Genomic DNA, 10,854 nt, shown 5'->3' with positions numbered 1-10,854 from the left:
ATATCCACACGCGGTTTTAAAATACTTGTTTATATTCTTTAAACAGGTATATGTGCGAGTAACGAATGAATTTTTTTTATCAGGTTAGGTTACAACAGACACTATTCATAACCAACCCGACCCATTATGATATTTAGAAATTATGTATAATTTGAACTCAATTTTTTTCCAAATAGAAACTACTTACCTAACTCTTATTAAAAAATAACCGCATAGAATACTTAATAAATGTTTATTACATAAAACATATTTTTCAGAAAAAAAAAAATCTACATATTTATAAAGCATTGATCAATATACCAACATTAATTTACCAAAAAAAGATTTCAGTAAATGTTACCTAACAAACAATATGTTGTGTTTAGAATAAACTATATGTGATGAAAACTATGTTAATTATCAATGACAATGGTTATCGAATAAAATAAATATTAGAGATGTATTATTTAACAATATCACCACCTTCTTATTAATTTTCAACCAGGTTATTTATGAATCAATTATATATTTGCCTATTAATCTTAATATTATAATATGAATATCTTCCTAAATAAAACTGAGTTCTAAGCTTAAATTCATAGTATATGGGTCCCACGAAGAAAGGGGACCATGTATTCTTTCCTATCATGGTCAATTCAAATGAAAAGTGCCTCGCAAATTCACTAAGCAAACCCAACGGTCATATGTTTTCAAAAACCTCTCCCACTCTTAATCTCTGTCTAATCATCACATCACGAACTTCAACTTCACCGAAGATTTCAACAATTCTCCATCAAATTCTGAACTTTTTCTGCCTCTAATTATGGCTGCTACTCCAAAACCCGTCAAATCTTTCACTCCCAAGAAATCTTCCGACACCTCAATTTCAGTTTCCAAAGTGAGGGTTATCGTCAGGGTCAGACCCTTCCTCGCACACGAAACCTCAACAAGAAACGGCGACCCTGTTTCGTGCATCTCCGTCTTGGACCGAGATTCCGAGTTTCCCCAGGAAGAGGTTGCTGTTTATCTTAAAGACCCAGACACCAGGTTTCCTAAAGTTTGCACCTTTGGATTTTTCTGTAGGTGAAATTTGGTTTTGATGATGAGGGTCTCTAACTGTTTCAGTTTTTTATCTTTTACCTTAGCCGGAATGAGTGCTACCAGTTGGACTCTTTCTTTGGGCAAGAAGATGACAATGTGGGACAGATATTCGGCAGAGAAGTCAGCCCCTTGATTCCGGGAATGTTCAGTGGATCCAATGCCACGGTCTTTGCTTATGGAGCTACTGGCAGTGGGAAGACATACACCATGCAGGTGTGAATGTGATATTTCAGGAAACTTGTTTTTCACTTTGTTGCAATAGGGATTTTAATTCATGGGATATTACAAGCTAACGTCTTGTGATTAGCGATGTCAATATGTCACACTTTGCCCGTAGCAGATGTTCTTTTTTATACATTTTTTTTTATCCAGATGTATGACTTAGTTTATCTTCGAGCAATTTATGAATTTTGAACTAAGAGGATGAGAAGGATTTAGGTTTTGTATTATGAGGTTCAGCAATGGCATGGATCCCAGATACATTTTTCCACTAGTCTTGCACGTAAGGATTATGGGCATGGTTTCAAATTGTGGATGACATGCAGTTACAGAGATCTCAAAAGACTACAATTTTGAAGCTGCAGTGGGGGATTGAAGACTGTAATTTAAAAGTTATAGGTTTTATGCATGTGAGTATTCAAAATGATGTATGTGAGGATTCAAAATAGTGTATCCAGTCTTAGATTCTTGCCAGTTTAGTTTTGCATTAGAGAAGTCAACACGCATACTTCGTTCCCGTATCCAAGATAGAAGCTACTTCATATAGTTTCTGATTTTCTTGTTTTGATCCCCATTTGGGCTTTCTGATGCAGAATCAAACACACCTTTAGGGTTAAGAGGGTGAGAATTAGGACAATCGTTTATGGTTAACAATAGCATAGGTCCTGATTATGGGGAAAAGGAGGAGGATTTGGAAAAATTTATTCACTATTGGAGTCCTTAAATTACCTAGATGTAAAATTCTGCGTGCTTTTAAATATTAGTACTGTATTGTACGTGATTTTTCTTTTTATAATTTCCAGAAGTTTCTTACATCTTCATGTTGTATACATGCAATGAACCGATGCTTGGTGTTGCAGGGAACCAAGGAACAACCTGGCTTGATGCCACTAGCAATGTCTATGATCCTGTCTATTTGCCAGAGCACTGGCAGCACAGCACAGATCTCATATTATGAGGTCTACATGGACCGATGCTACGACCTTTTGGAGCTCAAAGCAAACGAGATTTCAGTTTGGGATGACAAAGATGGGCAGATTCACCTCCGGGGACTGTCTCAGGTTCCTATAAACACGATGTCTGAATTTCAAGATGTTTTCTTATGTGGAGTTCAGAGACGCAAAGTTGCCCACACAGGTCTCAATGATGTTTCTAGTAGGAGTCATGGAGTGCTAGTGATATCTGTGTCCACTCCTTCGGCTGATGGAACCGGAACTGTTGTATGTGGGAAGTTGAATCTCATAGACTTGGCAGGTTACTTCCATGCTCAATCAGTTAAGGGATTAAAAGCACTTATTGTTATAATCTTATGTGTTTAATGTTGAAGCAGGTAATGAAGACAACCGAAGGACCTGCAATGAAGGGATTCGTCTCCAAGAGAGTGCAAAGATAAACCAGTCCTTGTTTGCACTGTCAAATGTGGTATATGCATTGAACAACAATAAACCTAGAGTACCCTACCGAGAAAGCAAATTGACCCGTATATTGCAGGACTCTCTAGGGGGAACAAGTCGTGCACTGATGGTTGCTTGCCTGGTAAAGCTATAGAGTTTATAGTTCTTTCTTCTCATTTTCTGTTAGTCTACTAAATTTTCTGATGCATAAACAACATAGAGCTTGATTAAGAAGAGTTTTATATAAGTTTGTTTGTTCAACCCAAAAGAAAACATTATTAGTTTGCTTCACTGTGAACTATGGTTAGATTGAGAATTTTACTGTAGACAATTTTGATTTCAGAATCCAAGAGAATACCAGGAATCTGTTTATACTGTAAGTTTAGCTGCTCGATCAAGGCATGTCACAAATTTTGTAACTTCAGCTCACAAACAAGAGACCCCGAAAGTTAAAGTTGACATGGAAACAAAATTGAGAGCTTGGTTAGAATCAAAAGGAAAAACAAAGAGTACACAAAGACTTGGGCCATTTAATTCTCCTCTTCTGAAGAAAACTCCCGTTTCCATCGTTACACCTGCTAAGAGATCCATTACCTTTAACAGTTCAGTGAAGGGAGGAAGAACTGCCATCAACTTAGATACTAAACGTACTAATGAAAGGTGACTCTAGGGTGCCTTTGTTTGCATACATAATTACAATAGTCATTCTCTCATTGAGTTTGTTACTCACTGCTAAATGTTTTACTTAGCAGCGCCTTTGCTGTGGCTTTTGGAAATTTACTAGATGTTGAAGGTTCAATTGATTCATGCTTGGAGGTGAGTATCCAAAGGGAAGTTCAATAACCCATGCAACGTCATGCATTGCATACTGAAAATACAAGAAGCAAGAAAAAAAGTCCAACAAGGAATTTGTTGTCTTCCCAGATTTTTTAAATTTTCAGTGACAGTGAAGAGACCTCTGCATTTTTCTTTCTTGAATATATAATAATCTTCATAACCTTTTTAATTTTTATTCACAGAGAAGAAACCTTTGCATCTTTCTTTAAATATGATAATACTCAATGCTTTGCAGAATGCACCATCAGCTGTCAAGGACAGTGATAACAAAGAGACTGAGCATGATGCTAATAAGGCTGCATGGGAATCATACAAAAATCTACCTGGTATGCTACTGTGTGAAACTTTTGATGATATTTGGCAATATAATGTGGAAAATTTAAATTGGTACAGTCCTGTGTGCTTTCTAAAGCTCTGATGCAACATGGCTTTGTATGTAGCCGAGTCATTGAGAAAGGGAGTGAACTCAACTATTAATGAGAGTAATGATGCAGCACAGGGTCCTTTAAGAAAAGCCCTTTCCCCCATCAACATCAATGCTGTTCAAAAACCCCTTGAGGCATTGTCTTTCACACAAACACCTTTTCTGGCAACCTGCTCCACTAATAAAGGGATACAAAAGGATGACACTCCACTTGGAAAATTCAGCACACGAAGTTCTACACTGAAGGTATAGCAGAGGTTATCTGACTCCACTAACAAATGAACTTTTTGAACCAACAATTCTCACATCTCTTTTCATTATGCAGAACTGTCTAGTTCAAGAATACCTCGATTTCTTGAATAATGCTAGCAGGTAAAGCAAACACTTTCCTTTGTATCTTGCCTACTATCTAAAGCATATCTAGTCTGTGAACCTTCTATTAAGTTATATTAACATTGAGTTCAATTCTGAATTGCAGAGAGGAACTACTTGAGTTAAAGGTACATTCTTGCTGATCACAAATACCCTATAGCTACTTCTTTTATCAACTACTTTTCTTTCATTTTGTAATTTTCGGAATTCAATTCCTTCAGGGCATTGGAGAGAAAATGGCGGAATACATTATAGACCTCAGAGAAGAAACTCTTCTTAAATCGGTTAGTATAGAAAATATTTATAATACAGATACTGAATTAAGTAAGCATAATAATGCTTTTAGTGATGCTTTGGTTTTGGCAATTTGTAGTTAAATGATTTGGAGAAGATAGGTCTCTCTACCAAGCAGGTATGCTAACACATGCACCTTAGCTGAAATTTTTATTCTAAAAAGTGCGAGCGAAAATTCTAATTTCTACCACTTTCTGACAGGTCCATAACCTATTCACTAAAGCTGCAAAAAAATTATTTGAAGAATAATATGAAGATTCAATACTCAGTTGAAGTTCACTGTCAGTCTTTTAGTTTATTGGCAAACATCAAGTGCAATTTGCATTCCTTTCATTGCCGCAACTAGCAACCTATTCTGCTTGCTTTGTGTTCCTGTATGTTGTAACAACCTAATCAAACATATTTTACCCATCATTGAGTAACTGTGGTCTTTGTAACATAGTGTCGGTTATTTCTACTATTCTCTTGCCCACATAATTGTTTATTACTTTTTTCAAGTAAATCATTGAAAACAAAACGCCCTTTTGATGAGCAGGTACAAGTAGATCATCACACTCGAATAAATCATTCTCGTGGTTCAGTTGAAAACAACCATTTTTATGTTAAGATAAACAAAATGATAATAACTAAAGTGCTATTATTTGAATCTGTTATGCAGAGTTTACAATATTGATCGTTTTTTTTTCTCTTTAATCATAAGTAAACCTCTCTTCTCCTTTTCTCTATGTCTTTTCATGTTTCATACCATTCATACCATGTAAAGTTAAAAGGTACATATTATTTTTTTTTTCAGTTTTAGTATAATTAGAGTTATCCAAAGTTACTAATTCTAGATGGTTTCTTAGTCACAGCTTCATTTAGAACTCAAATCAATTTGTATGTAGTCAATAAGACAACTCAGCTATTGATCCAAGACTTCAACTTCTATTTTTACATAAAGTACATTATTAAATACTATATCTAATTAATCATGTGTTTCTGGGACTAAAAACATGTGTTTGTTTCTGGAACTGGAAAAAAGTCGCAGAAGAGAACCGTTAGAGAAATTAATGGTACTAATGGTACTATAATTTGTCCTTAAGTAAATAATCAACATGTCATCAATAATGATACTATTCTTAATGTTACTATACTAGATATATTGATAGTAATCATACTATTAAATTGATAATTACCTATTATAAATTATTTTATTGAAATTTAAGAAATTTGTTATTATAAATCATTGATATAATATATATGTATTCACTTTTGTGGAGAAGGGTGTTATATTAATCTGGTTCAAAGGGTTGTCTATGCTGTTGCCGTCTCTATTCACAATAGATGTAAATTTATTTGATATTGTTATAGTTTTGATTTAGATTTATTGGTTGTTATAAGGAAATTTTTTAGAGGATGGTCTTTTGACATTATAATTGATTTTGATAACAAATTCATTTATTTTTTTTACTTTTAATCATAAATTATCATCTTGTTTCGTTATTATAAAAAATCTTTAAGTTTCACTGAAGATAATAATCCTTTGAAGATTTTTTTTCTTCTTTTAGATAAAACTAAATAGTCCCTTGTCTTATAGAAAAATATTGTGAATCTTAAGAATAAGGATGCACAAAAACAATGCAAGATGATATGGTTTGATTATTGTTGTATTTCATTAAATTAAAATTTTGGATGCAATATGGAATAAATAATAAGCAATTGGACTTGAAAGTAGGGAATATGGATAGATTGTACAGTACTCAATCCTTGAATTTAATTCCCCAATTTTATTACTGTCCAATTTCGTTTCCCAGGTTTAATTGTGTTTTTTTAGTTTAGGTGTAGATTTATTTGCGTTTTTATGAGATTATGTTCTGTTCTTCCATTTTGTTACCAATAAGGAGTATTGGTAAATCTTGAAGACAATTGTTTTGATGATGCTGCAACAAGAAGTCTTAGTTGAAGAGGAGTTTAAAATTATTTAAAAGCAATTTGTAGAAATTAAATGTAGTACGAAAGTCTTATAAACTTTGTAAAACTTGCATTTTTAANTGNAATAATCGATTATGGACAAGCAATAATCGATTATCACTTGNATNTTCTACTGGAATAATCGATTATGGGAAAGCAATAATCGATTATCACAAGTCATACAGGAATAATCGATTATCACCTCATATAATCGATTATCACCTCATATAATCGATTATCACATTTTGAAAAACCTGTAACGGACTCAAATAATCGATTATCACTTACAATAATCGATTATTCGTGGCAGTTGGGACCTGACCTTTGGCATTCAGTGAAATTGGCTTTGGCTTCTGTAAATTTTAGAGGTAACATTTTTGAACTGAGAAGCTTAATAGAACACTGTTTGTCAGAGGAAAGTTCTCATAAGCTTTGTTCAAAGTTCCCTTGCTTGGTCTCGTGAAAGGAGAGGCTCGCGTATCATGTGTCGATAGTCGGAGCAGGCTCTCTTCGAGTTAGCAAGGTGCTCTGCCTGGTCTCGTGAACAGGAGAAGCTCGCGAATCGTTGGTCGATTTCCGGAGCAGATCTCTTTGAGTTGGCAGAGTGGTCTTCTTCCGGTTCGCTCGTCGAAGGAAGGTTTATTTATTTGCTTTTTATTCAGTATAATTGTAATCTGAGAAACATCTTTTTAGTGGAATTGTTAATCACTGTTTATAGTGATTGACGACTGGACGTAAATTCTTCTGAATCGAACCAGTATAAAAATTACTTGTGTGATATTTCTACTCCCTGCACTTGTTACTTTTGTCTGAACTAAAAGTGTTCGATTAATTTTCTGAAAGAAAATTATTTTGCGAAAAAGGACCAACTTCGTTTTAAAAGTGACTGAATACGCTTTCCGCTTACTCTTAGTTTAAATTTCGCTACGTTATACTCTTCGAACCATACCCCCTAGCTGGTACCAATAATTGGTATCAGAGCTTGCTTTGATAGTTTTTCAAAATATTTGCGAAAATGGCCGGTCATAATCAAAACCTTGTATATGCTGAGGGTGCTTCCATTAACAGACCTCCACTTTTTACTGGAGATAACTATGCATTCTGGAAAGTTAGAATGGAAATTTTGATGGGGTCTGTTGATAGAGGCATCTGGGAAGCTGTACAAAATGGTCCTTACATCCCTACAAGCACAGTTGATGGTGTAGAAGTAGAAAAATCATATTTTGATTGCACTGCTGAGGAAAATAGAAGAGCCCAATTTGATTTTAAGGCTAGATATATAACTTTATCTGCACTAACCCCTAATGAATTCTTCAAAGTTTCTGTTTATAAAAGTGCACAGGAAATGTGGAAATTTTTATGATTCAATTATAATGAAGTTATAGATGTGGATAAGTTGACATAGTGTGATTCAAGCTCTACATCAAAATCCTCAAGCTCAAGCGATTTTAATGAGGATGAAAATATATGCTTAATGGCAAATAGTGAAAGCCAAATCTTGAAGAAGAAGAAGGAGAACAATCAAGGCTCGACATCAAGCTTCAAATGTTATGGATGTGGTGAAAGAGACCATGTGAAAGCTGATTGTTCAAGCAACAAAAGAAGTAAAGAAAGAAAAACAAAGAAATCTCACAAAAAGAAAAAGGACTACATTGCTTGGGAGGATACTGCATCAAGCACTTATAGTTCAACTGTTGAAGAAGCAAACCTATGTTTGACGATTGCTACTGATGACAATACAAGCCAAGTAAGTGGCTCTAGCCTTGACACCAGTGAGTTTGATTTACAAAAATCTTTTCTTGAATTGCTTAATGAATCTGAAAAATTAAATGTTGCTCATAAAAATTTGAAAAAGGAGTTTAAAGAATTGCAAATTAAATATGATAAGGCNTTANATGAGGAAGTAATTTTGAGAAATAAAATTTGCAACTTAGAAATGAAAGAGTCTTCAAATGTTGAACGTCCTGTTGAATGTCTTTCATGTAAGAGTCATGTGCGTGATATTAATATTCTTGAAATTTTGCTTGAAGTTGCAACAAGAAATAATAATGCTGAAATTCCTTTACCTGTTAAAAAGGATTTTAAAAACAAAAGGGTTTTTAAAGGTAAGAACCAAATTAAAAGAACTCGTAGAGTTTGGGTAGAAAAAGGAACTTTTGTGAAAAACAAGGTGCATGATGTTTGTTGCTTCTATTGCATGAAAAAGGGACATACTTCAAACAAATGTAACTTTAAACATTTTGGAGTTCCAGATGGAAAATATGCTTGGATTCCAGTTATAAAATAATATGTCTCTAACCTCACGGACCCAAATAAGATTTTCGGTACCAAAAGCTCCATTGCTTTGTTTTGCAGAATAAGTTTTCAAAAGGAGAAGAAAACTTTATGATGTTCTGTTTCTGGAATTGATGCTCAAATCTAGGAAGTAAATTCATCAAGTGATATAAAAGCCTTGGTTCGAGCACCAAGTGATTGAGCTAAGTAGTATTTAAACTTTGTTGTTACATTTTGATCTGCTTGATCTTCCATTATGAGATTACTATTGAATTCATTTATGTTTGGGCAAATTATATGTTCATCATTGTTTCATTTATCCTGATGGTGTGTTCTTGTATGTTTACACATTTTAATCAGTGAAATTCATCTATTTGAGACATTCATGTACTGAATTTAATCTTTTGGTATGATTAGTCATGTGTTTTGTTATTTCATTGCTTTTCTTTTAATTGTCAATTGAATTTGTGCTTAACTGGTTTGGTATTTAACTTCATGAGTACTTTAAAGTTAGCCTTGGTATAATTTTTGCCAAACATCAAAAGTAATGAAAAATTCATTTGAATGAGATAGTTGATAGTTTCTATTGGCATTTTTGGATGATTAAAGACATTTTGAAAATTAAATTATCATCTTTGTTTTGAAATTATTTCTGTGGAGATTTGCTTTTAAAAAAAGTTCAAATGCATACCATATGAGATATGATTATACACATTAAGAGCTTGGAGGCAGTAAATGAACATATCAAATTTGCAAAATTGTACTGTAAATTATTTGGTTTAAAAAATTGTTGAAAGATAAAATCTAAATCAGCTTTTGTGTTAAAATTTTGGTGTGAAATTCAGAAAGGAATAGTCTTTTAAAAGAATTTAGGCAAAACTGTATTTCCTTGGTTGAGTAAATTTTTCATTTTTAAATTCTGATTTTCCATTAGTTAATTACTGAAGATCTTGCAATAATTTCATATTGTCTTATTCAAGCTTTCAAAATTGTTTTTGAAACCAATTAGGTGTCCAAAAGTTATTTGATTCATTATATTTAAAATTGACACATAATTGGATCTGGATAAGTAAATTTTAGAAACACTGTTGTTTAACATCAATCAGCTGTGATCGCAAATTCATTTCTCTGATTTAAACATGTTCATAACAAAAGAATCTTGTGTTTTCACAGCCTTGAGTATTTTCACTCTCCATACCACCATTTTTTTTAAATCTTTTGCTGATAATAAGTTGCTGGTTCAATTGCTTAATCCTGAAGTATGTATGATGTACTTACATTTGAGTAATCCTGTAGCAAAAGTTAGGTACTTGTGAGATATCTAAAATAAATTATTCAAAAGAAACTTTTAAATCCTTCTAAAAGGATGAGAGACCAACGCAAGCTTAAATATGAAAACTGATGCACCCAAATTTGACTATTTCTTAAATGTCTCATAGCTTCTTGATTAACAATTTCCAGCTGTCTTATTTTGTCTCAAATTTCTAAATACTTAGCCTAACAAATGTTGTCTGAGAATTTTTTTTTTTCTGGTTTCTGAAACTTGAAAGAAAGATTTGTGTGCTTTAAGTTTCTTAAGAGAAGCCTGAAGTAGTTGATAAAGTTGGTAGTTAAAATTCTTTGGACCTAGATAAAAAAATTCTATTAAATTAAATCTGATCACTGCATATTGTTTGAATTGTTGTATATGTTGTTTTGATATGCACAACTGAATTCACGAGATTGAGCAGACTGGGATATGAAAATACATGAATTATAGTTGTTGTTTGGGAAGTTATACATCGTGCTGGCAAAGTTAGCTTTGAGTAAATTGTGCTAACAATAAAGTCTTCATGATAAACTTGGAGNAGCTGTGATGTGATTATATTCATTGAAGCTACTATTGTGTTCATTGTACTTTATAAATTAGTAGCTGAATCATAAACATCTTAATTGTTTGATAAATGATTGTTGATTTCATGGGTAAATTGAGTATGCTAAAATCTGAATTTGATTTACTAAGAATCATCG

General features: G+C 33.2%; 1 protein-coding gene across 1 annotated transcript; it reads left to right on the top strand.

Moving 5' to 3' along the window:
- Positions 1-612: 612 nt before the first annotated feature.
- LOC106754537 (kinesin-like protein KIN-10B) lies at positions 613-5,049 on the top strand. Its single transcript, XM_014636554.2, is given in 13 exon segments — positions 613-1,026; positions 1,125-1,293; positions 2,160-2,553; positions 2,630-2,835; positions 3,037-3,353; positions 3,446-3,509; positions 3,766-3,856; positions 3,971-4,200; positions 4,280-4,326; positions 4,433-4,454; positions 4,548-4,610; positions 4,700-4,738; positions 4,822-5,049. Coding segments are annotated over 13 exon segments (1,938 nt in total). The 5' UTR covers positions 613-802; the 3' UTR covers positions 4,894-5,049.
- The last annotated feature ends 5,805 nt before the right edge of the window (positions 5,050-10,854 follow it).

The sequence above is a fragment of the Vigna radiata genome, unplaced genomic scaffold (genome assembly GCF_000741045.1).
Source record: "Vigna radiata var. radiata cultivar VC1973A unplaced genomic scaffold, Vradiata_ver6 scaffold_111, whole genome shotgun sequence".
Classification (NCBI taxonomy): domain Eukaryota; kingdom Viridiplantae; phylum Streptophyta; class Magnoliopsida; order Fabales; family Fabaceae; genus Vigna; species Vigna radiata.
This window is presented reverse-complemented; position numbering and strand designations above follow the sequence as displayed.